Here is a 26,997-nt window from a genome sequence, read left to right on the forward strand (position 1 = left end):
TCTATTAAGGTGGTATTTCACACAGCAGACAATGAGCTTCTGAGATTTAATGCCATAGAATCATAGAATCGTAGAATCATAGAATAGTTTGGGTTGGAAGGGATCTACAAAGGTCATGTAGTTCAACGCCCTGCAATGAGCAGGAACATCTTCAACTACCTCAGATTGCTCAGAACCACATCCAGCCTGGCCTTGAATGTCTCCAGGGATGGTGCATCCGCCACCTCTCTGACAACCTGGGCCAGTATTTTACCAAGCTCATCGTAAAGAATTTCTTCCTTACACCCAGCCTGAATCTCCCTCTTTTAGTTTAAAACCATTACCCTTCATCCTATAGCAACAGGCCCAGCTAAAAAGTCTCTCAGCTTTCTTATAGGCTCCTTTAAAGTACTGAAAGGCAACAGTAAGGTCTCTCCAAAGTCAGCAGTTTTGCTCCTGATGCCTTTTTTTTGCTTTAGTTGGGGAAATTCAGTCCTGGAGATACATATGCAAATTCAGCCTGGTCTGTAAGCCATCCCCTAATTTCCCTGAGCTAGTTTGCAAATCTCTGATATATAACTCACTGTTAACTTAGATAAAATCTTACTGTTTGAGGGTGTGTGTGGTTTTGTTTTTGGGGTTTTTTTTAATCTTCAAACCAAAATGCTCCATAGGAAAGTGTTGCCAAGTAAATTACTGATGTATGTGTTGTGGTGAAATATCAGGAATGTTCCAGCTCCTGCCTTTCTTTGCTGTATTTTCAGCAGGTTACTCGAAAGATGACTTAAAGAGGTGGAGCCTCTAGATGTGGCCATAGGAGGCAGACAGTACCAGCAAGTTCAAAAGGGATTGGGAAGATTCACTGACACCAGCACATAAGAATCAATATAAGAAGCAGGCAGGGCTCTACCACGGATGGGCAGTCAAAACTGGCCAGGGTGACCCATGGTGCTTAAACCGCATGTTCTCTTCCTCATCGCTACAGCAACTCACCTTAGGGAGAAAAGACAATGAACTCTTCTGAGTCTCTTTCGGGAAATAAAGTCTTTCAGGTGCCGTTATAAAGTTGGTATATTGGTAGAATGCTTTTGCTTTTAAAGTAGTAGAGACCCTGACAGGAAAAAATCTAGTTTGCCCCTAGCAGCTGCCTTTTGACTGCCAGGGCTGTGCTACCTGCAAAGAAAGTAGTTTGGGAGAGCTGCAGGGCAGGAGCCTGTGGCTCTTTTGTGAGGAAAGAGTGGGCTTTTGGAAGCAGTGTCACCTTCTGCTGGCTGCAGCTTCAGGCTGTCATAGCAGAAGGAAAGCTTTTATAAGTGTCTTGCACGTTTAGAAACATGGTGGCGATAGAAAGGGTGGTGTTCCATGTAAGTCTAATGGCTTATATTGTAGAAGGACTGAAATGCAAGTACAGGTTTAGATTGACATCAAGGTGATTTCTGCATGATGTCAAAATAAGGGAAAGAACATGACAATGTAGTCATCATGAACGCTGATGCAGTTGGAACAAACTTTTTACCTTGAAGAGCTGTTGCTTTAACCTTTAAAGTCTAAAAGCTGGATTTCTAACATTTACACTGTGTATCATTGATTCAGATGGTGGTTTTGTCACACACACACAGGGTTTTGAAAAATGGGGTTGATTGAAGAAAGGGGTCGTAAATTAGTAACTTCAAGAATGTTAGGCTTTGTTAGCAACTATAGAGATAAGGAAATAGATAAGCACTGCATAAAGAATTGGCCAGAACCAGCCTGATGGTTACTGATATGACAACGATTCTAAAACAAAGTGATGAAGGCATGGTACAATGTTTTATGATGTAATGTATAAATCAATGAGTAGGTATGTAATCTAATGCATATGTATGTTTAAGGCCAAGATAATCACAGCCTGGTTGATGCTCAGGAGAGACACGCTCCCCTGTGTCTCCCGGCCCCGCAATAAAGAATACCTGCTTGTCAGCTTAAACTTTGTTGGCCAGTTCCTGGAAATTTCTCTGAATCAGTTTCCTATGTTCTGAAACTACTTCATGTGCCCTTCGGAACAATGCCTGTTTTGTCCATCCAGCCGAGGATGACATCTGATGGTTTATCTCTGGTACTTGCCGCTGAGCACCTCTGTAGTCAGAACCGTACAGTCAAGTAACACGGTGTTCAGAGAGCAAGAACAATGTGACAGTAAGGAAAACTGGAAAACTTTGAGTATTTCTGTTAGAAGACTAGTACTCCTGTTTCCGGAGAGAGGTGGTTAAGTGTGCCAAAACCCCTTTTCTTCCGGTCCCCTCTTACATTACTTGATTTACTTAAAAAACTACCACTCCCTGCACGTCTTCAGGCAGAATTTAGTAGAACGCTGTTTGACCTCTCAACTCTAGGAGGGAGGAGACCTCTTCTGAAGGCAAGCTGGAGGTGCATGGTGACTTGCCTTAGCACGCACGAAGGGTGTCAACGCCTGGTCAATCGAGTTGTATCGGGTAGAGGAAGATGTGCTTGATTGTTTTCGGGGTCAAAGTGTGTTACTGTGAGGAGATCTAGCACCTCACGCGCTGCTAGGCCCTGCTTAAGGTCCCTCCTCGCTCTCTTCTCCCCGCAGCTACTCCCGGTACTCCTTTCCACGCAGCACCGCGGGCTGCCCACCCTGGAGCAGCCTGGAGCAGCCGAGCAGGCACAGCCGCGCTCAGCAGCAGCTGAACTCGTACTTCATGGTTCGGATGAAGGCCCCAGAGGGACCGGACAGCACGCACCCTCCGCCGAGACACCCCAGAGCCGCTCCCGGAGCAGAGCCGCCATACTGCCGCCCCACCATGCCCTTTCACACAGGCTGAGGTTATTCCATAGCGAGGCGCCCTTCCCTTTCTGCGACCTCTGACGCATGCGCATGGCGTCCTTTCCCAGGGCGCCAGCCCAAAAGAGGGCGGGAGGCTCGGCTCCGTGAGGTCCTGTTGTTAACGGGTCACCCCGCTCTGCTGAGTTCCCTCTACAGGCCTCCTCTGGCCCCGCCCACCGTTGTTCTCTCGCGATGTTCTCTACAGGAAGTGAGCGAAGCGTGCGCCAGCCGCAGCCGCTGGCGGCGGTCGCTGAGGGGATGTCGGCCACGTGCGCCGTGTCCCCTAAAGCACAGCCGCCGCTGCCGCCGAGCGAGCGCGATCCTCCGGCCAAGGCGATGCGTAGGAGGCTGCGGCAGGGCCACCGGGAGGAGTGGGAGCAGTTGTCCTGGCCGGAGGAGGGTGCGGGTGGCGTCGACACCGAGGTGCAGGCGGCAGCATCGCCGGGCGACGGGGACGGGCGGCGGCGGCGGCAGGCGCAGGAGCCGAGAGCGCTGGCGGGGGCGGCTACAGCGGCTAGGGGAGGGGAGGAGATGGAGGAGGAACGGCTGGAGCGGGAGCATTTCCGGAGGATCATCAACGCTTTCCGATATTACGGGTAACCTATACCTACCGCCCTGTGCACGGGGCCCTGGCGCCGCGGCCTCCTTTCACCGGCTGCTCCGCGGGGTCAGCGCCTCGCTGTCCGTGTGGGCAGCATCTGGCGCCCGGGGCTCCTCTGTCCGTATTCCCTGTGGCTGGGAGCGCTGTGCCGGTAGCGCGTTCCGCTCCCCTTTCCTTTCGGGGTACACGCAGAGTCGCCTCGATGTCTTTATCAGCTAGGAAACGTACAAAAGAAAAACAGACCTTGTCGAAGTACAGCTCACCTGGAAAGGGTGCGAGAGGTCTCTAGAGGAAAGTTTCTTTATAAGGTGCTTTAAGACGCTGTAAAGTACTCCAAACAGTAGCAAAGAGATGCAAACTGTGTCTCGATTACTGTGGAAATTTCTGAAGGACGTGTTAATGTGCACAAGAGATCGGACTAATGCTTGCCATTTGTTGAGTCGGAAGAGACCTTGATGGTCCTATGGGAGTGAGGTAAAGGAGGTGGGAAGGGACGGACCCTACTTAGTATCCGAATCTGTTGAATGGAAGAGGAAACAGAATTTACTGGAGGGGCGGACACTGGCTGCAGAAGTCCAATCCTCTGCATTTTTTTGGTAAACTGTATAATGTTATTCTAGGTTTGGGAAGCAGATTTGGAATGTAGCTACACTGCATATTGTATACTTCAGGTGACAAACCCCGGTCATGTGAATCATTATTACTTGTTGAGCAGTCTTGTGAGTGTCACACGGGCATCGTTTGTACATGACAGTGAGAATCTTGGGAGGAGTGGATGATTTTTAAGAGTATTTCTTGTTTGCTGCTTTTACATTTTTGTTAGTTTTTGTTTTCCAAAACTAGTTTTTGATCACTAGGTTGGTCTAGATGACACTTGGATGTCTCTTTCAAACTAAATTCTCTAATAAAAATGGGACCATACCAAAGGCTTTGTGTTGCTTATAACTGTTAGCACAACAGCCAAATCTAATGTACCTGGTATCAGTGATGTAACTTTATCCTCTGGCCTTAAAATCTAGGAGCATCCTTGTCAACCTTATGCTTAGCTGTGACTGGGTTGCCTTTGAATGCTTCAGTTTTCATAAACACATAGAAAAGGATGTGACTCAGATTTTTAATACAGGAATTGAATTAAATTACCTCTGCCTCAAAGAAATAACTCTGAATTTTATTGAAATTCCGTATTTCAGTAGAAGTTATTAAGGCAGTAACACACTTTTCAAATGAGACCAGACTAAAGGTCTTGTTTTCTGGAGACATATGAACTTAATTCTTCATGTGTAGTTCTTCCGATTTCAGTGAATTATTTATTCTGCTAGAAGGTTGCAATTCATTGTGAAATGGTGGAGGATTATAGTTCAAAGGCTTTTTTTCTGATAAAACTTTCAAGAAGATGATATTAAGCTAAGTTCATATGCTTTATATAGATGATCAGTTTTCTTATTTTTTCTGCCTTTTTCTTTTTCCCCTCCTAAATTTATTTTTTTTAGACCAGTGTAGCTATTACAGTAAACATGCCCTTCTTGGTATCACATATGTAATTTTGGAGATGTTAACTGATCAAATTCCCAGACTGAGGTTGCAACTAAAATTGCAGCAATGGCATCTTACTCCCTCTGATGGCTAGTTTTCCAACTCTGCTGCTATATGCTGTCACAAGAGTTTGAGAATCTGCAGTGACTTGACCTGATAAAATAATTCTCTGCTGCCAAAAGGGGCAGTATCCCTTGTCCTGGCTTCGTGACTTCTTGTCTCTAGAGTCCTCATAACTATGGTCCAGCAACTTGACTCACTAAAGTGGCAGAAATCAAATCGAGCGATATATATATACATGTCTCTTTAGAGTTAGCAAGTGAAATGAACTTTGTGACGGAGCTGGTGAGTGCAAGAACAAGGTAGAGGGCAGAACTGTTCCGCACGAAGAAAGGGAAGAGGAAAGAGAAAAACGACCTCTTTCTTTTAGCAGTAGATTAATCTTTTCAATTAAATTTTTTGTTTTGGGGAAGCGGAAAAGTTATTTTTTAGCCTTGTAACTTGTTTACTCTAGTTATGAGATCAAGTTTACAATACTCATGCTTCAGGGGAATATGTTGCTAAAAGAAGGTAACTTAGTATCTTACGTGGCTGCCAGAACACCAGTATGGTCCAGGGGTGACTTTTGCTGTTCTTTTAGGAGCAGTTGATTTTGAGGGTACCTGTGCCCACTCCACATCTTGTTATTTTCTGTAGGCAAAGATTACCACAACATTCAGCTACTTATTCAGTTTAAATTGGACGTATGAAACAATCTGGCTGGTTTTGATGGTTTTGGGGATTGGTTGTTCATTAAATTTTGTAGATCCATGTGTTAAGGTGATGACAATGTGCTGGACATAAGTGGCTGGTGATGAAACTGCAGGAAGGCAATGGTTCTCTTAAATGGCAACATGTTTAAAAGAGTCGTAATGTAGAACTAGAGCTTAAACATTTTGCCTAAAATAATCTTGAAAACTTGTTGTCTAGTAAGAAATTGCAAAGTCTGATTTCTTTCTGTGTCTAAAGAAATTAATAATTCTAATTGGAATAGTTTAGGGTGAAATATTTACTGTGTGTATTGCTTCAAAATATCTAAAGACCTTAAAACTTTTGCTTTTTAGAACAAATATGCACGAGCGAGTGAACAGGACAGAGAGGCAGTTTAAATCTCTCCCAGCTAACCAACAGAGTCTCCTTCCTCAGTACCTTCCTCATCTTGACAAGATTCGGAAATGCATTGATCATAATCAAGAGATACTACAGACCATTGTGAAAGACTGCACTCATATATTTGAAAATAAAGAATATGGAGAAGACGTATGTTAAAAATGGACTTTTTCATACTCCAAATATTAAATTCTGTCCACTTCGGGATTTTCCATGTTTGTTTTTCACACCTTTAGGTCTCAAACTTTATTTTCTTTTTCCACCTTTATTTTCTCCTTTCATGCTTCTTGCCAGCTGTATTTTCTGACTTGTCTTTCACATCTTGTAGAGCTGATGTTTAATAAATCTGTTTGTTGTTAGTTCTTGTAGTTACACTTCAAAGCAAAAAAATAAAATAAAAAAATATCCAGAGTTCTAGTTCTACCCTGGATACTTCCCCCCTCCCCATTTAACTCTGCATAGTGTAAACGGTATTGTCTGTCTTACTGTAGTTTATTTTATATTATGGCATTCTAGGTCTGATAAAGTTTTAGCTAGGTCAAGTATTTTTAATGTTTTCATCTGTAAAAACGTTTTCACCACTTACCTGCTTTATCAGTGTGGGATCTCTGTCCAAAAAAATTGTGCTCAGAGTTGAAAGACTGGTATAGATGGAAACTGAAGTCCTTTTTTGGTATCTGCAGGAAAGGTGCAGTGATAGGCAGCTCTAATGTAAGCTTCTCAGTGTTGCCTCATCAGTACCTAAAGGGATCCTCTTCTCAGGTAAAGCAGTGTAACCTCTGCACTAGCTAAGCCCTCATCCTTTCCTGAATATAAGGACTATCAGTTGTGCTCTGCTGTGCTGTATTAAGTTGTTGGGGTTTTTTTTTTTGTTGTTTTTGTTCTGTGGGGTGTTTTTGTTTTGTTTGGGTTTGTTGCTTGTTTTTTTTTTAATATGGAACCTGATCTCTTGAGTGCTGAACTGAGACCAGCAAACTCAATTTACTTAGGATTTTAGATTGGATTTGAGCCCTGGTGTCAGGAGTGAAAGGCAGGTGCTTTGTCAGCTAAAACTCCCAACAGCTTTTATTATATGGCTGTTGTGTACTCCCTTCCCCCAAGACTAAAGATACTTGGTACCTTTTGCACTAATCTTATTTTTCTCTTCCACTTTAATCAGGGAAGAGGGAAGATTACACCAGCTTCAACATTTGACATGGATAAATTAAAATCCACTTTGAAACAATTTGTGAGAGACTGGAGCGAAGAGGGAAAGCCTGAGAGAGAGTCCTGCTACCAGCCAATAATTAGTGAAATTGTAAAAAACTTTCCAAAAGAAAGATGGTAATAGTATTTTAAGACTGTATTTTTTAAGACTTACTTTAAGACATATTTTTATGTGGTCATACAGTGTTGCACGAATTTAAGAATGTTTTATGGAATAATGAAAACCTTGTACTTAGAGAAATTGCCTTTAATGCAGTGGAATTTTTTAATCAAAGTTGTTGTTTCTAATGCAAGGGCTTGGAAAAGAGAATAATCATAAACTTCGCAAAGGAAGGTTTACCTCCACCAGGTAAACCAGGAATAATTTTTTTCTTTTCCCCTGCAGTGTGATGTAATGGCATTTCTGTTAGCCTTTCAAGTAAGAGGCCTAAGGAGGTTGTGAAGTTAATTTAGTTGTGCAAAGTGAGGTAAAATTTGCAGGTTAGCAGTTTCTGAGTGTGCTGCAGATAAAGGGAAGGACTCTTGTCGTGTCAGCAAGTATGAGTAGTATTGCTCTTCTTGGTGGAAGGAAGGAAGAAGACTCTTAACCTCTACCACAGTTTTATTGCACTGCAGATATTTCAGATACTTAGTTCTCGCTTTGCTTTCAGGCAGTTGTTGCAAGATAAGTCTTAAAAATCTTTGCTGCATGTGTTGAGGGTAGCTTTATACTGTGTTGGCTTGTTAACACCACCAAAATAGTAATTGGTGCAGGGTGTTTAGGTAACTTAAGTAGAAGTGTGCTGGTAGAATCTTGGAAGATGCTAGTCCTGTACGAATCCCATGTTTAATGGCTGGTTTTTTGTCAGCCCACTTGTCATAAAGTACTTTTCAGTTTAAACTTAGCACAGAGTCACAGGACATTAGGGTTAGAAGGGACCAATCCCCCTTTCAAGACAAAGCCACCTAGGGCAGGTTACACAGGAATGTGTACAGCCAGATTTTGAATGTCTCCAGAGAGGAAGACTCCACGACCCACTCTGGGCAGCCTGTTCCAGTGCTCTGCCACCTTCAGTGTAAAGTTCTTCCTCATGTTGAGGTGAAACTTCTGTGTTGTAGTTTATGGCCATTGCTGCTCATCCTGTCTCTGGGCACCACTGAAAATTTGTGAACTTTGACAATGTAACAGGTTGCAAGTTAGTTTTGATACAGCTATGTGTTACTGTGGGTTTAATTCTCAGTAATGGCTAATAATGCGTCTGTACCAATTTGAAAATACCTTCCACTAGCCATCTGTTAATTTTCATTAGTAAAGGCTGTTAGTAGTAACAGAACACAGAGCGGACATGATTGGTTTCTCTTTTGCTGTGGGCTAACTTATCTCAAGGTGAATACACCACTAAAAATGTTCTATCTCCAGGTGAGCTTTCTGAAATGTTTTTAGTGCTAACAGTGCCCGGTTAGCTAAAAATTAATTAAATACTACAGGTTGCCTGATGCAGATCTGTAGAAGAAGTCATGGTTCTGAAGGTAATCATTGTGATCTTGAAGGCAGCATTTCCCTTTTTCTCCGTAGGCTAGCTTTTAAAGCATTTTGGTTATGGGAGAGAACTTACGTCAGATTTGAAGAGATAACATGTCTGAAGTTGGGAAGTCTTGCCTTTTACGTTTATCGTCAATGAGCTTTTATTTCAAAACCCCCAGCTAGTAGTAGGAGGCAGTATGTGGTAATAGATTGGGTGAATCTGAAGTTGATAGCTTTGTGCTGCTTTACCAGGAATTCTGTTTATTGTCAAGCAGAACTAAGATGACAGTGCTTCTGTCCCTATTGTGGTGGCTCTGAAATACCAGTTGGGGTTTTCTTTGTCTAGGGAAATCTCAAAAGCATCACTCTATAGATGATAGATCTTTACTACAAGTTTGAGTTTGTCAAACGAAACATTTTTTAATTTATAAAATGTGTATTGCATGCTGTCCTGGTTTTGGCTAGGATAGTTATTTTTCCTCCTATCTGGTGCAGTGCTGTGTTTTGGCTTTAGTCTGAGAACAATGCTGATAACACACCGATGTTTAATTGTTGTTAAGCAGCTCTTACTCTTACCCTGATCGAGGATTTTTCATTCTCTTGTGCTCTGCCAGTAAGGAGGGGCACAAGAAGCCAGGAGGAAGCAGAGACAGAACACCTGACCCAAACTAACCAAAGGGGTATTCCATACCACAGCACGTCATGCCCAGTATATAAACTGGGGAAAGGCCCAGATCACTGCTCGGGTCAGGTATTGGTCAATGGGTGGTGAGGAATTGTGTAGTGCATCACTTGTTTGTTTTGTTTTTGTTTGGTTGGGTGTTTTTTTTGTTTGTTTTTTTTTTTTTTTTTGTTTTTTTTTTTTTTTTTTTTGTTTTGTTTGTTTTTTTTTTTATTGAGATGGTATTTATTCCTATTCTCATTACTGTAATTATCATTATCATATTATTGGATTTTTTTTTTCAATTATTAAGCTGTTCTTATCCCAGCCCATGGGTTCTTGCATATTCCCTGATTCTCCTCCCCATCCCAACTGGGGTGTGGGTCAGAGTGAGTGAGGGGCATCGTGGTACTTAGTTGTTGGCTGGGGTTAAACCATGACCCCTGCATACCTATTTAAAAGCTTAATATTCATGATCATTGTGAATCTGTCATAGCAGTTATGTAAAACCTTTTTCCGTTCATGTACTGTTACTTACTGTCCTCAACTGACGTTTTTTCATAGTGATCAGATGCTCTCTCCTCCTTAGGTGTGTATGCCTCTTTGAGGTGAGAAGCACAGTCATTCTGAAGGGCCTGTGCTCTTTGTGCATTGTCAGGCTTAACTGGCAGTGACACCTCACCATGGTGCAAGAAGTAACTTCCCCGCTAGGGAGGCTGGCTTTTCAATCTGATTCATTTTACAGTTTTGGAGGGGAGCAGTTGTTCCAGTTCTAAGGGGTAGACAGGGCCTGAACTGACCATATTGAAGTTATTCTGGCTGTTGTGTATCAAAGAGTGCAAAGTCCATTTCCTCTCGAGAGGACTGGCTCTGGGTGCTAATGTGTAAAACCAGCCTATAGATCGAATCTCATAGTGCAGCTCTGCATTTCTTTTGAGTTCCCTTTTGTAGCATAAGGTGCTGAAGTCTCCTGAGATGGTGAAATGAAAGTGCCAGAGAAAAGGTATATTGGTGGCACTGGGTAATGAAAACACGTTTTTGTTTTAGATGTAGTTTATATTGAAAAAGAGAAATTTTTTTTAATTTAAAACTGTCAGTACAAATAACGTTCTTAATGGCTTCAATAGAATTGTATGTTCAGTTTCTAGTTAACTTTTTATTAAGATTAGTTCCATATATTGGAATCGTCTGAAAAAGGAGTTCAGATTTTTGAAACTATTCAAATACGTTTTGTGTGATGCATGCAAATGTTGTGTTGCTGCTCTTCACAAAATTGGCTTCTGTTGCTTCAGTTGGTGTGCAAAGAACAGAAAAAAAGCGCTCTGTGTGCTAGCTCTCCTGGGAAGCACAAGAGTACCAGAAGCAGTGACTGAAAGCAGCTGTAAATTAGAACACTCTTGTGAGTAGGTGCTACTGTTATCTTGTGTTTCAGTCCAATCTAATGGTAAAAGCTGTTTCTGCCTTCCGTTCCTGTTCAGAAATAATTCTTTCTTTCTGTTCAGCCTTTTAAGACAGAATCTATTAGTAGCATCAACAAAGCAGTTTCAAATGAACTGCCATGAGATAAGGTCTTCCTGAAGAACTGATAGATTTTCTGCATTATTCACATTGGTATTTAATTGTGTTTCAGCTCACAGGTTCTCTATAATATTGTCTACCTTTTGATGACGGCATTTAAATTTCTTTGATTTCTTGGATTTGAATGAACTACTATCACTGCTTTATATTGGAGAAAATATTAAAACATACTACTTTTATTTCTTGATGGAATGTGTTAGTTAAAATATTTCTACAAAACGTTTGGATTTTCAACTAAAGCATACTGATAATTTTAATTCCCCTTTTGTCATCTTGATTTTCTTTTGCTTCTACTGTTACCTTTCCTACTTAGTTGAAGGGATGTAAAGATCATAGACTTCTTGTCCAAAACGAGCCAAAGAAATAGTTAAGCCTTTAGGTAATTATCATTCCGTGGCCTAGAACAGTAAACTTGGGTATCTTCTCTGGAGTTTTCTTTTGTTCATTAACTTGACCTCTGAAACCACCCATAGCTTGAAATTTAAATCTGTCACGCTGTCCAGCAATGATTGCATTTTCCAAGATGCAGACAGGACAGCTTAGTTTCGTTTTAGTTGAAAACGTAATTTATTAGTCTTAAGCCTGGGCTTGGCTGTACTTCTTGCAAGTGCTCAGTCACAGTTACTGCAATGATAAAATTTCTGCTTTATATGATTTATCTTTGCATAAAATACATCTGTCCTTGCAGGATTTTTAATCTCAAAAATTGTAGGTAATCTAAACTTTGCTTTAAACATTGGATTTAAGAGCAAACTATCTCTTCAGTTTCACTGCAGTCCATTGAATGCTTTGCAGGTCTTTATATGGAAACACATAAACCTAAGCTGCTAAGTTTGGAGAAGTGCTCTTCAAGTGATTGTACTGTTTAGCTACTTTGATAATTTTATTCAAAGTAGTTGTGTGTAAAAAGAAAATCTCTGAAAATATGGTTACAATAACATAGTGAAAATACTATACTGAGGATTGGATCTGTTCACTATCTAGATTTACAAAGAATACAGAGATCACACATCGGGAAAGGAATCCCACGGTGTGATTTATGGTGATGTTTCCACTGATCTTCTGTGTATGGGCTTTGTTTTTCTTACCAATTCTTACGATTAGATAACTTTGAATTGTAGTGATTCGTGTATGAAAATGAGAGTTGTGTTTGATGACACACAAATCCTTCTTTTGCTGAACTTCAGTTTACCTCTTCAGCACCATCTGCTCCTTGGGGTTTTTTTTTAAGGACAATAAGCATAAAATAAGTAGCCCCTATTTTTATAATATATAATTTTTCACTTTAAAAAAGGACACAAAGTTAAAATCTTTATTAATAGCATTAATAAACATCTGAAAGCTGAAATTAAATCACACTGCAAAATGGAGTACAATGATGGCATGACAGATTTTAGTTTGCTGATTGTACTGTTTACTGTGTTTTTAAGAGAATGCTGCAGTTTCAGTAGTAGTAGTAGCTCTCTTCTCTGTTCTTTAGCCAGCCTCTTCTCCCCTGTATCTGTTGGATTAATAGGACAATATTTCTTCCCTGATGCCCCACAGGTTTTTAATGGGTACTTGTGGCGTACCCATTTATGTTCTTATACAGTGCTAGATCTGTGTCATAGAAATTGTGCATCTGCGGGTAGTTTGAGGGTAGCTTCACTATAGATAAGTGAGATTATCAGTTATTATATTCTTATTATATTATCAGTTGTCTTTGAAACTGCTGTGATTCTGTGATCTGCTAAAGGAAGGCAGGTTTTTCTAGCCTTCTAAATTATCTTACGACTATAGTCATTAAAAAAACAGTTTTTGAGCAATTAAAAATTAGCTGTTCTAATGACTCAAAAATTAGCATAATACAGTGTTTTGGAGTGCTCACACTACCACTGGTTTCATATCTTATTTTTTGAAGTTCACCAACAGTTTGTCAATAACAATTCCTTTTAATATTTGAAAAGCAAAATGTGTTTGAGCTTTTTAATTTTTTGAGGGTGATAGCAGGACACTATCAACAGTCACTAATTGTTATAGAGTATGTTCATTACATACCTAGGTTCTCTGACTACAGACTTAAAAAAATGCTTTTGAACCATTTTGGAAGGCTAATGTCAAGTTATGGACTTGGATTTGATGATACTGTATTCTATTAGCTGTGCTCTGTATGCTGAAATGAAGTTGGTGGCCGGCACCAGGCCCTAGCAACTGATATGAAGGGTATACAAAGAAATCTGATTACTAACAAGTTTCCAGATGGATTTCAGTCCCATAATAAAGAAAGGGAAATAATAAACTGCAAAGGAAAATGCAGTTAAAATCAACTATTTTCTAAGAGAGAATTCTGGAAAACTAGTTCAGAGGTAGAAAAACTATATTATGAATAGAAAGATACAAGACAATTGCAGGCAATTTAAAATCAATTCAATTGAGAGGCTCTATCTTATTTTAGGATGAATAAAGATGTAGATTTTGAAATGTGGTTACACCTATATAGCTATTAGTTATCAGGTTATTTGAAGAAAAGTGTCTTTTCTAATCAGTGTATGAGAATCTTGTAAGTGGCTTAAGACTTCAACCGGTTAGAAATACATTTGGAATAACAACCTACCACTACAACTATAAAAAGCTTAACATTGAGGTTTTTCTAGCTTCTTCTGGAAAGTGGATTTTTTTTTTTCCTCCTTCTGGGTCTCTGTTTTCAAAAATTTCGTCTTGAGCAAATAATTTTCTCCTGAACTAATCTTTCTTATTTCAGTGGGACTTCCAGGCTAGCTTTCTTCTGGCTTTCCTTGTAGAAGAGAGGTAATGAGAACTGTTGTTTTCACAGGAGTACTCTTAAGTAATAGCGAAGTCTTTATTTCCTGCTTCTCGTTAACTGGAAAGCAAAGAATCTGAAAGTGTAATGGAATGGAACTGAAAACCCACAATGAGAACTTTGATTTTTCCATTTTGGAGGCTTCACTAGTTAGATGATTAAGCTACAAACCAAAAAGCACTATTAAAACTGCATGTTAGGTTTTTTTGCCTTTAGAAGGGAATAATGCTTTCTTTTGATTTTGGGTAATAATCTTCAGAAATGTACTAGTATTCAGGATTTACGCAACTCCTTCACTCATCTTGATGTGTATGCAGCGTGCTAAATCTTGTAAACCCTTTTTGGCATCCTGAATTTATATGTAGTCAGAGGTTTTGTGTTTTGCTTTCTTTCATTATATGTCTGGAAGTGCCGATTGTGGTTTTCTTCATTTAGCTGCATATAAATTGATAGATATATCTTTTGTCTTTGAAGGTGACATCCAAAAGGCAGGGTAGTCTCTGTGTTCAGAGGGGTTTTTTTGACATACGAAGTTATGAAGTCTTGTTCACAACTGGAAACTGAAAAAATATTTCCTTTTAGATTAAATGTATTTTCAGTTTGGCATGGAAGTGTTTTTTGTTTGCTGAGTGAAGGTTTGATTACGTTGTGATCAAAGTCTAATGCTTAGAATATGTATATGTTGCATGTATTGCCTGTAAAATAAGAAAATTTTGAGATTCTTAATCCTTGCCGAACTTGGAAGGTGGAAGAGGTTTTTCTAGATATCTCAGTAAACACATTGCTGTGTGTCTTCAACTTGTTGCCTAGTTATGGGAAGTAAAGTGTTAGAGAGCTGCAGTGTACTCTTAAGAAACTTTATGTCACAATGTACTTCACTGAAACTGGTGAACATACATAAAACAGTTGTTGAGAAGGTAACTAAGGTTTTTGTAGTCTGAATTGCTCATCAGCAAGATGTCTTCTGATATCAAAATACTTGGTTACATTGCATGAAAAATAAGATTTCTAGAATACTTACAATTTATCACTGGGCGTCAAAGAAAAATGGTGCTTGATAACTGTAAGAGTTTTCAGGGAAAAAATTGGTTTTTACTCATGTGCTGTATTCTGAATGACAGTTGTATATGTTGAGTCATTTCTGTGGATTACTTTGTACAATTAACCAGTCTGATCACAACTGGCTCAGATTGCATTTAAAAAGTAAAGTTATACAGCAAATATGTTGTAATATCTAAGTATATGGGAGTGGGGAATGTTGACAGGACCTCTGTAAGTTTTGTTAAGAGGTATCAGATAAAGACTTAACTATTATTTTTGTTCTGTTGCAGGGATTTCTCCAAAGTTAATATCCTGGTACCTGGTGCTGGGCTAGGTAGATTGGCGTGGGAAATAGCTAAGCTCGGTTATGCTTGCCAAGGAAATGAGTGGAGCCTCTTTATGCTCTTTTCTTCTAACTTTGTACTCAACAGGTACATAGCTTATGTTTTACTTGCTAATTGAAACCTAAGGAGGCAAAATTATAAGTGGGAAAAACTTGAATAAATAAAACTCGCATGAACAGATTTGTAAGTCTTAACACAGGACTTGCAATGTAAAACGTAAAAAATTACATTTTTTTAGGATGTAATAACGAACAAAAAAAATCCGTGGGATAAATGTGGGAGGGAAGCATTGTATCTGAGTCATTAAAATTATAGAAGGAAGCATGGCTTTTGGGTTATGAGACTTAAAATCTCTGTACCACGTATTTTCTGCATAATCTTGAATAGGTTTTATGATTTATTGTTTCTGTAAAATGTATGCCTGTCTTACAGGTGTCAAATACATACTAGTTAATACGTGCATGATACTTGGTGGTGATCAACAAAGGAAACCTGTTAAAGTGTCACATTCTATACTGAAATTGTAGGCCTTATTTGACATGCAAAACAACCACTCAAGCACACTGAACCACTTCTTAAGTGAATGGCTAAAATAATAGTCAATAGTTCTACAATTATACTGAGGTACTAAATTTGAACATAGTAAATTTCACTGTATAGATTTGACTTAAACTGACATTATTGTACTTAGTATTCTGTCACTTGCATTTGAAATTACTGATTTCATAATGAATTTCTTATCGAGGAACGAGGGCAGCAAATGCAACTATTCCTTTAAGAAAGAGGATGGGAAGACCAGGTGGGCAAATAGGGAAGAGTTCTGGGGTAGTGTTTTGGGTTTTTGGGGGGGAGTTGGTACCAAGTTCAGACAGGATTTGCCAGTTCATTCTTCCATCAGAAATGATGCACCTTTCCTGAAAACACCTGAATTCTAGTCTTGTATTCTATCATCAATATCATGATGTTTTGGAGCCCTGTTTGTGGTGATCTTAAATCTGTTACAGCTTACTGTTCAAAAACAAGAATGGGCAAACACTGTTTATTATGGCTGCTGCATGTCTGCTTAAAGCGATAGTGGTCAGTGTGATAAAACCAGGTATTTGCTATAGGTTTATTTGTTCTTTTACTTACTTAAATGACTCTCATCTTGTGGTGAAATTGGATATTGCAGTTGAGCTAATCTAATGCCTTTTAGCTACTGAAAGGAGGTCACACTCTTCTCATCCTTACCCATTACAGCTCTGCTGGCTCTTATGCTCTTTGGAATTTCTGAAGCAGCATAAAAGTATTCATTTCCCATCTTTGGGAGCACTGCTCATCTGTCATAGTGGTTCAAAGCTGAAAATTAACTTCAGTCCTAACTGATATATTTTTTTGTCTTCCTCAAATACTTAGGCTTTGGCCTATATGTGGAATTCTGAAGATCCAAGCTTAGCTTATGATAGTGATCATTCTTAACAGCTAATGCTCCTGTTCATATAAGATATATATCAAAGAAGTGTGTATGTGTTAGGCTTGCTAATGGTATTAGATTTAAATTGAGTGTTGCTCAGCTGCTGTAATCTCCATCTTTGCTGGGCCAAGGTATCAGTTACAAGTTTCCTTATCAGCATGGAATAGAATATAGCTAACCTGACTCTAAATTTCAGTCAGTTCAGTTGAAGTCCAAGTATTCCTTTCTGCTAGATTTGATTGTGGGCTTGGAATGTCTCTTAAGAAGGTTTTGAGGACTTTTGGGATCTATCATTTTAGTCTTAAGTGGCTGTTCCCAGTTAGCCTACTGAAATGAGTAAGTTTACCTTCCTGGAACTGGATGAAACAGCAATCATCAATATGAGCTGAAGATACCAGTTAAGGAAGAGTGGTAAGAAAGGATTTTGAGCATTAGTTTTTAAATGCAGTCTTACTTTTTTTTTTTTTTTTTTTTCTGTTGATAAAAGCATGATGATTTTGCTAACATGCTACAGTTTGGATATACCTACATTCACTAACCCTGGTTTATTTTTAGGAAGATAAAGTACTGTCTTGAGTGTCAAGCCAACTACTACAGTGGACTTTTAGATGTGGTACAGTGACTTAAGTCTTCTGTACACAGAGTGGTATCTGCTGGTTTTTATGCTTGTTAAAAGAAATGTAATTCTCTTAAATTTTCAACTTTCGTTATTGTGGATAAAGTTGCATAGCATGGTATGTAGAGAGTATGTCATGGCACAACTGTGGTCACTGTAAGCATTTGAAATTAGTTAGAGTGCATTATTCCATTGAGGAAGCTCTAATTTGAGACTGAAGTGACCCTGGAGTATCTTAACTGCTTCAAGGCTGCTGCAGTCCTTGTATGAGTAATTGTGCTTTTTCTTGTATGGGTAAGGTTCTCACTGCTGATGTATTTTTCTGGTGTTTACATAAGCTTTGGATATAATGACAAATGGCAGACGTGATCACTGGTGGTGTAGACACCTTTCGTAGAATTCATGCTAATAATGGGCTAATCTTTACTTTCTGGACTTTAGATAAATCTAGACACTTTGAGAAGTATTGTATTTGTTACATGCCCATGAATGCCTTTGGATGAAAAGTTAATCAAGCGTTTTATCTTTAAATCACTGCTCAGAAGTAAGATTTGACCTACCCATCTTTTCCAGAATTGTCTTTTCAACTAAATATTGATCAGTAAATGCCCTTGTGCAAAATAGTAAAATGCATCACACTTACTTAAAGATGTTGCATCTTTATAACATAATTGACATCATATATCTTCTGTTAGAAGGATAGAATTGTAAAAGTCTGCAGTACTTAGTTTTGAAGTATAAGTTACTAAAGATGGGAATGGAGGTTTTCAAGTTTGAATATGGAGAAGGATTGGTCTTTTATATTAAATTGGGAATTCCTTTTGCAACTGTTCAGAAGTCTATATGAATATAGTTCATGCTCAGAAAAAAGCAGCTCAGAAAATCCTTTCTAATCTACTGGGATTTCTTATTTTCTTTACCTTTCCTGTTTTGTTGTCAAAGAAATTCTTGACTAGGAATATAGGAAAAACTTGACTAGGAATGTAAGGAGAATGCTAGAATGGTTAACACAGCTTTTGATCGCCAACATGTTTGAGAGTTTTGGTCTTTTTTTGGTTTGGGTTTTTTTGGGGGGTTTTGGGGTTTTTTTGTGATTGGTTTTAGGGGTTTCTGTGGATTGGTTGGTTTGTTTTGGTTTGTGGTTTTGTTTGGTGTTATTTATTCACTTATTCTTCCCCTTTTTAACCACAATAGAAATGCCTTTCTTGAAGAAAATGATGCCCATGTTATTGGGACTTTTTCTCCTGGTTTCTTTTCCTTTGACTGACTGCATAGATAGGATCATAGATTAGTTAAGGTTGGAAAGGACCTGAAGATTATCTAGTTCCAGCCCCCCTGCCATGGGCAGGGACATCCACATTATCTCTACTCTGTCTTTTGTTTGCAACATACCTATAGAAGCCCTTCCTTTTAACTTTCATATCTCTTGCCAGACTCAATTCCAAACTGGGCCTTAGCTTTCCTGATGTGATCTCTAGCTTCCCCAGCAATGTTCTGGTATTCTTCCTAGGCTTCCTGTTCTCACTTCCACCTTTTGTAAGCTTTCTTTTTCCTTCTGAGTTTCCTAACTAGCTCTTTATTCACCCATGCCCATCCTGGCCTTCTTGCTCCATTTTCTTATTGTTGGGACACAACATTTCTGAGCTTGGAGTAGGTGATCCTTGAATATCAACCAGCAGTCTTGAGCCCCCTTGCCCTATAGGGCTTTATCCCATGGAGCCTTACTGAGTTACTGAACAGGTTCCTGAAGAGGCCAAAGTCTGCTGTCTTGAAGTCCAGAGCAGTGAGCTTGCTTACTCGTAATACTCATTACATGTGCAGATGATTACTGAGCCCAGTATACTGCTGCTCAAGTACAGGTTGTTCTAGTGTTTTGTTTATTTATTTATTTTTGTTCGATTGATCTGTTGGTTTGATTTTTTTTCTTTTTCTGATGAGATAGAAATGTGACATGAAGAAGGTAATAAAATGTTATTTCAAAGACTTTTACCACAGATGTTTTCTATCCACCAGCCAAAAGAGTGCACTTTCTATAACCTGGTAGGTTGCTAGCATTTTATGAAATGTTTGATGATTTATGTTTCAAGGGACAGATGTGTCGTCTGTTGCCTCTGAAAGAAAATGGCTTCACTTTTTAATTACAAACTGATCCTACAGGACTGTGGGAAAAGCTGCTTTTTATACTTTAATGCTGTATTTTACTGCTTTTAAAAAATAGGAGTTGACTTAGTTTGTCATGTCGACCCACAGATTTTATTTTACAAAGACGTGTTTACTTAGCATAATTGCAATGCTTCAGTTGTTACTAACTTAAAATGACATCTAGTGCAAAACTACTGTTTTGCAAAATGGAATTTATTCATTTCTTTTTGAAATCTAAAAGCATCCTTTGAGTTAGCATCTGAAAAATGCTTTTGTTCTGTGCTTCAAAACCCCAGTGAATGCGGTTTAGAAAAGACAGAAAAGTCTAGAATGAGAACAGATGTTCCCAATAAAATTCATGGAACTAATGTTATTAATTTCCCTTTTTTTTAATAGAAAAAAAAATGATCCAGAAAGGCTTAGCTTTATTGAATATACTAAATCATTAATGTACTTAATCTTACAAAAGAATCCTGTGCATTTTCTTTCCAGTGGAGAAGTTGGAGAAAATGGTAAGAAGTGTGTAAAGAAAATTTTAAAGCTAAAAAAGGCAGTTATTATTTTGTGTAGATAATTTGTGTGTTAGAGTAAAATTGGGCGCTTTTTTTATCAGTTTGTAAATTGATAGTTTGAAGTGTTACAAAGTAGATGAAAATCTTTAAGGAAATGTGTAGCTTTTTATCAACAATATTGATACTGGTGAAAGTCTTTGACTCCTGTATGTCTAGGTAATAGATAAGTAATTAGTTGAAACTGATTTGTGCTGATTTCTGTATTTTGCAGATGTTCTGAAATTAACTCATGTAAGCTTTATCCCTGGATTCATCAGTTTAGCAATAACAGAAGATCTGCTGATCAGATACGTCCAATTTATTTCCCTGACGTTGATCCTCACAGTCTTCCTCCTGGTTCAAACTTCTCTATGACAGCAGGGGATTTTCAGGAAATTTATTCTGAGTGCAGTGAGTAAATGCAGACTTCTGGGCTATCCATGCAACTATCTTGAGTGTGTTTGTTATGTTGACTGTTAATGAATGCAAACAGAACAGAACTGTATCTACAAGCATTAAGCAAAATGTATTAACTGTAATAAGATTTTCTTATTCCAAATCAGCTTGTTTTAGTTATGAAAAAATATAGACACCTCCTTGCCTAATAAATGTTTGCTGTAATCTTTTTCAGAATAAGACAGCATAGTAGTATTATGGAAGGGTTTAGTAGATTTAGAAAAGTGGTGTTAGAAAGAGAACAACATGACTAATTCTCTTTTTTAGTGTATGAAATGAATATTTTTTGTGGATGCAAACTTGTTTTGGTAGTAGTAAATTATAAATGAAAAATACACTTATTGACCGTCACTAGTAGATATTTTAGAGGCACATTATGTGTCTACTTAGAAGTCATTATTTTTTCCTTATACGGAATTGGATTATCACCTCAGACCTCTGTTTTCTGTTTCTACCCTTCTGTCCCTATTAAACCCTTTGCCATTTTTCAGTGGAATTATATGGCTCTTGATCTGTGCTTTATTGTGCACTGGACTTCCAGATATTTTCTTGCAGGAGCCTTTCTTAGAGTTGCTTGATTTTCTGAAAGTTCTGTCTTGCACTAGAGCATCTGATACTGGCATAAGTTGAGACTTCTAATTTTTTTTATTTACAGAACTTTAAATTTTTACAATTTGAAGGATAAATGTCTAGAGAAAAGCAGGGAGACTCAGGCTTTAAAAGATAGACTTTGAAAAATCCTGCTTGTTACATTAACTACTAAAAAACAGCTGGAGAAATACTCAGATGCTGAATAAAATGTTTTAAAGCTATGTGATTTGTGGAAGTACATTTCAGTGTACAAGACTCGTGGTGTTCTCAGTGTTAACTACAGAGGGCCAAAATCACTGGGTATTTTTACAGATGTATTTTTAACAGTTGTGTTAATGAAGTTCATAGGGGAGGTGAGTAATAGTGTGCTTGGGCTTTAATTTATATAAAATGCATTATAGTATTTACATTTTACAGTATATAATAATATATATCCCATTTATGTGACATGTATGAACAACTTTATTAAGTGCATAAATGATAAATATGTATAATTTAGAGTCTTCATATGTACATACACGCATATAAATAGGTCACATGAACCCAAACTTAACTGTTAACTTAAACCAAAATATTTTAGTTACTTGTAAACAAAATTAAGTGCCTTTAACTGTTTTTGATTGAGGTTAATGCTGAGTGTATAAACAAATACCAGGGTTAAATGAACTTTTGCAGGGGTAGAAACTTTGAAACTAATCTCTGTGTATATTTTTTTTTTTTTTTTGCAGATACATGGGACTGCATAGCAACTTGCTTTTTCATAGATACAGCACATAATGTCATTGATTACATTGATACTATATGGAAAATACTGAAGCCTGGCGGAATATGGATAAATGTAGGCAAGTGTGACCAACCTCTCTTCCTGCTAGCCCTGACTTATGTTTGATCACATAACAGGCATTTACTGCTTGAAAAGAGCTGTGGGGAAGAATGTGTTTGTGCTAAAAACTGTAGAGCTAGAAACATCTAGGGCTTGGAAGCTAACTTGGATGTGTTCAGAGTATGCCCAGGCGTTTGCTAGTTACAGTCAAGTCAACACCATGTGATTTTTAAATAGGGAAGTAAATGTTTGTAGTGGCAGGTTTTGCATTCATGCATCAAACATTTGTTATTTGACAAATGTAGTGTCCTGTATTCTTTTCTTTGCTAATTTTCTAAGAAAAAAGAACTTGTTCTGTGTGTAAATACATCCTTGCATTTTTTCATAATCTGCTGTCTAATTTGCACTGTGCTTCTAATCCCTAAATTTTGGGAATGAGAGCTATATGTTCCTTGGCTCAGAAGATGAGAAACTTAAATTAAGTCTTCCATGGTAAAGGAACAGCAGAAAAAAAATTCTACACAGTTAAAACACATTGTGTAGTAGAAACTGGTCAATCACTACACCAGTCCTGGTCAGTGACAGAGTGGAAGCAGAGCTCCTGAGTAGACTCCTGCCTTCCATTTTCAAAGGGCAGCAGTGCTACTAGACTGAAGAAATTTTGAGATAAAGAAAAAACAATCTGGTAGGAAATGAAACTTTGTTGAATAAGCAGCTGAACTACCTTTTTTCATTTCCCATCAATCCTGAAATTCATTATAAAAATGTGTGATAGAAATATGTTTGTTTGGCTGTATTTGAATATGTGAGTCTGGATATAAACAGTCCTTGTGCTTTCAGTATGTACTTTTGATTTTTTTTTAAAAACATTTTTGCCTTTTTTTAATAGCCATCTCCCTTGTATCTTTGTACTCTAGGTCCTCTCCTTTACCACTTTGAAAACTTGGGAAATGAGCTTTCTATAGAATTAAGTTATGAGGATATAAGAACTGTTATACTAAAATATGGATTCCACATAGAGGTAAGAAGATGCTGTAGTTTGCAGTGAGCAGGATAGTTATAAACGAAACAGCTTTGAAAAAACATTTACCTTAAATTTAACTCAACATGATGGCATATACTAATAACTTCTAGGAGAATTAAATGCTTGTGTGTTGCAAATTATTTGCTTTCCTCATTTTTAAAAGTATATAATAGGCCTTGAAATCTAGTAAGTACATAGCACTTCTCTTCTTAAGGGAAACTTGAATATTTCTTGTAAAGAATGTGTTTTGAAAACTGCTTCTTTTTTATCAGGTGGAGGAAGAATCTGTACTGTCAACTTACACTGTGAATGAACTCTCCATGATGAAATACTACTACGAATGTGTGTTGTTTGTGGTGAGAAAACCAGAATAGAAGTGGTCTGAATAGTTTAATAGAAGAAAAAAAAAAGTTGTCTTGAAAGCTAGAAATGAGAATCAAATGGACTAGGTGATGTCTGGACACAACCTCAAATCAAGTGGTGCCTTTTTATTCCTAATAGGTTTTAGATAGTGTCTATTTTCTTAGTATCTCTATTGCTATCCAGACATGTACTATGCCATGCATATTTGTAATATACTTGTGAAAATAGAGGAGAAAATGTTCACATTACACTGTCTCTGCTTTGGACCACATTCAAAATAAAAGCAAAGTTTATTGAGAATAAAATTTAATGTTTGCCATAAATAGGCTTTGCAAATACTGCTTCATTTTCTGTAGATTGATTTTATTTTTTCTACTTCCTGATATTAGGAATACTTAGAGATGCTTACTGTACTAGTTGCGGCACAGAGAAGTTATTTCTAAGCATATACTTAAATTATGAAGTGTGAAATGATTGGAAAGTGATACAATTATTCATAATAGATAAAATAGCCATCAGAACTATTAGACCATTTTCTGTGGAACTCAGAATGAAGTAGATTATTATACAAATTCCAATATTTGACTGTACTACTGTTAACAATATAATCAAAACAGAACCCACAGACTGAAGCTTTTGAAATGCTCTGTGAAAGCAGAGTACCATGTGATGAAAAAGTAGCATGTCACAGAGAAGTTAACCTCAGTTCACAAATAACACCGATTTTGATCAATCTGCTAGTGTTGAAACTGAAATATATTAGATGCTTTGCAATCTAAAAATACATTGATTTTGAGTCACCTAGTTAATGCTTAAGCCAAAACAGTGGAGCAGTATTTTTTATTCTTTTTAATATAATTTACAGAGTCATGTAATGCCTTGAGCTCTTTTTTTGTAGTTGATAATATAGCAGATTTATCCATGCTGTATGTAGGTAGTGCAACAGAAAAATCCCTCGAGCTGGGGGGGAGGGGAAGTTACATGTATGTTGTATGTGCTGTAACCTTTCCATCTCTACCAAAGTCAGCATATGCAGCCCAACTGGTAGATACCTTTCTTGTACCTTCAGGCTCTTTACCCTTGTGACTTAATGACTTCTTGTTGCTAATGGTTTTTTTTTCCCTGGCAGATGTGGCATAGGTGAATATTTAATCTACACATCATGATACTATACGAGAGGCTGAATCTCCTGTCACTTAAAAGTGATGTACATGAGAAAATGTTAATTAATAATCACTGTGCTGACAAGAGGTACCATGTTAGCCATTTCATTTCCTTAACATATTGGTTACCACAAGTACCATTTTTAACCATTTGAAAAATTTCTTAAATGTAAAAATATTATGGTAAGGAATCAAAGGCTTTTTGTATTTGGTCATAATGGCAGTGGACGACAGCTTGCTTGTTCTCCATTATTTCTGGTTTGGTTTGTTTGGTTTTTTGGTTGTGTGTGGTTTTTGTTTTTGTTTTGTTTTGTTTTGTTTTTTTTTTTGTGGGGATGTGCTGATTACATCTCTTCAATGAATCTGTTACTGGGTTTTGGATTTTTCCCATTATGGCAAAAAATTTGTGCCTTTGTTCCTAAATTGAAAGTCTGGAAGGAGGAAAAGCACAAACTGTTTTGTTTTTGTTTTTTTTTTTTGATAGTTTAAATGCTGCATTAAGAGAGCAACATGCCTGGATATGCTTCAGGACCATGCCACTTTCTGCTCAGAATCGTTACTGCGAATAAGGGCTTCTGGTCTGCAGCAGTCTTCAATTATAGCTTTGCTTTAACTAGTCTTATTTGAACTCTTTCTTCTTAAAATCCCCAAAAATGAGTAGTCGGAGATCTACAGTGCTCCAGGGCAAATGTGTTTAAAACTGAAACATTGCCATTGTCATAAAGTAGATGAAATATAAAAGCCCTTGGACACCTAATAATAATAGAAACTTGCTTTAATTTCCTTACTTTATTGTTGAGGAACTTTGTGCTTCTTTGCTTTCTTTCTGATTTTTATTTTTTCCCTTAGATGGCGTATGATTAGTATTTTGCCTGTTTTTCAAGCTCCTTGAATTAAGATGTTGGGTGAATGCTGATAATGCTGTTGCTGAGTAGTGTATGTATCTGTAATACTGCCCAGTGTCTGCCCCCTACCCAGTCTGTAGTTACACTTACAATGCTGTGTTCCTGTTCTGCACAAACAGGCAACCAGCTCTTGCTTTCTGGTAGACTGTGGCTATCTTTTGTTCTAGTGGTTTTGTTTTTTGCCACTCTACATTGTCACAAGTGCCATTTTATGTGTTGCTTCTGGAAAATGTTTTTATTTCCTTACGTCAAGTGTACAGTGATGTGCTTTTATTTATCATCTAGAAAATGCCAGTTTTCCCCAATATCCTTTTAAATTGTAACGGTTGCATTAGGAGTTGGAAGCAGAATAATGATATGAATAAGCTGTATGAGTTAGCTGTGTTTTATACTTGAGCTCCTGTTGGCATTCTTAAACTTGTATTTTATTCATGGGGATAATTGTGTATTACTGAATGTGATCACATTCTTCAATTGTATACATGGGGATAGGGGGTAATGCTTGAGGCATCTGTCAGCAGGAGCCAAGATCATTTAATTTAGGTTACTATTAAACTGTATGTGGTATCTGGTGTAAAATAAAATGCTGCATAATATTCAGTGTAATAACACTCCTCATACGGAGCTGTAACGCGTCCCGTATTTCTGTTTACGTGCAGTGCGCTCCGGGATGGGTGACGACGGTAAGGACGGGAGGTTTCAAGGTCTGCGTGCGCTTCCCGGTGTTCTCAGTGTGGGACCGGCCTTTTCTTGGACATTAAGCTTTGCAGTAGACTTTATCTGGCTAGGGCTCGCTGTCACCTTTTGCCGCCGCGCTCTGCTTCCCGAGCCCACTCAGCGGTAACGGCGCGGCTGTGCCCCGCCCCTCACCGGGCAGCGTCCTGCCCGCACGCCCCTTCCGAGGCGGGGGAGAGGGAAGGAGGAGGTGGGCAGGGAGCACAGTGCGCATGTGCGCTGCCCGGCACGGCGGCCGGCCGTGCAGTGAGCGGGGTCGCGCACCTCCCGGAGCCGGCGGCTCCATGGCCAAGCGGCGCGCGGAGCCCTTAGTGTGTCACGTGCCCGTCAAACGGCTCCTGCGCGAGCCGCCGCTGCTCCGCGCTCCCGTTCCCGAGCGGCGTCCCAGGGCCGAAGGGGCGGGCGCCGGCCCTGCCGCCCCGAAGCGGAAGCTGGAGGAGGCTGAGGCGCCGCCGGGCAAGCGGCCCGGGCTGCGCGGGTGCAGCCCTCGTGGCGAGCAGGGGGACGTGGGGGGCAGGCGGCGGCGGCGCGGCGCGGCCGAAGTGCCGCAGGACGAGCGGACGGAGGAGGGACGCGCATGTGGCCAGGGCAAAGACCGCGCCGCCATCGCTGAGGTAACGGAGCGGGGCTGAGAAGGCGGGAGGCCTCTCGTGGAGCGTGCCGCGGCGCTGACGCTGTGGGCGGGCCCCGGCTGCTCGCCTCGGGAGAGAAAACACTGGTGGGCGATGTTGGTGGCAGCTGAGGCGTTATCATGGGGCAGCGGCAGCACCCCGTTGCGCCGGCGTGGGGGAGCCAACGGGGAAGGCCGCAGGACGTGAGGGCGAGATGCCCATCACCCACGCCCGGCACTCCGCCCTGTGCCCCCCGGTGTTAACTGTTAATCGGCCTCTTAAAAAGTTTTAGTTTTCATTTCTGCTCAAGCAAAAGAAGTAGCATTTCTAGCTCTTCCCTGCCC

The 26,997-nt window shown here is 39.1% G+C and overlaps 1 protein-coding gene across 1 annotated transcript in view; it reads left to right on the top strand.

Annotated features, from left to right (window-relative positions):
• Window positions 1–3,061: 3,061 nt before the first annotated feature.
• LOC308232229 (carnosine N-methyltransferase-like) overlaps window positions 3,062–26,997 on the top strand; it is a gene marked incomplete at its 5' end in the record, with an annotated part of 28,901 nt that continues 4,965 nt past the window's right edge. Inside the window, 10 exons of the mRNA XM_080638303.1 lie at window positions 3,062–3,399; window positions 6,041–6,236; window positions 7,246–7,409; window positions 15,167–15,307; window positions 20,215–20,393; window positions 21,758–21,867; window positions 22,766–22,873; window positions 23,149–23,238; window positions 25,967–25,990; window positions 26,096–26,656. Coding sequence (XP_080494429.1) covers window positions 3,062–3,399; window positions 6,041–6,236; window positions 7,246–7,409; window positions 15,167–15,307; window positions 20,215–20,393; window positions 21,758–21,867; window positions 22,766–22,873; window positions 23,149–23,238; window positions 25,967–25,990; window positions 26,096–26,656 — 1,911 coding nt within the window. The remainder of the gene's footprint in view (window positions 3,400–6,040; window positions 6,237–7,245; window positions 7,410–15,166; window positions 15,308–20,214; window positions 20,394–21,757; window positions 21,868–22,765; window positions 22,874–23,148; window positions 23,239–25,966; window positions 25,991–26,095; window positions 26,657–26,997) is intronic.

This window comes from Psittacula echo (assembly GCF_963264785.1).
Source record: "Psittacula echo genome assembly, chromosome: Z".
NCBI classification, from domain to species: domain Eukaryota; kingdom Metazoa; phylum Chordata; class Aves; order Psittaciformes; family Psittacidae; genus Psittacula; species Psittacula echo.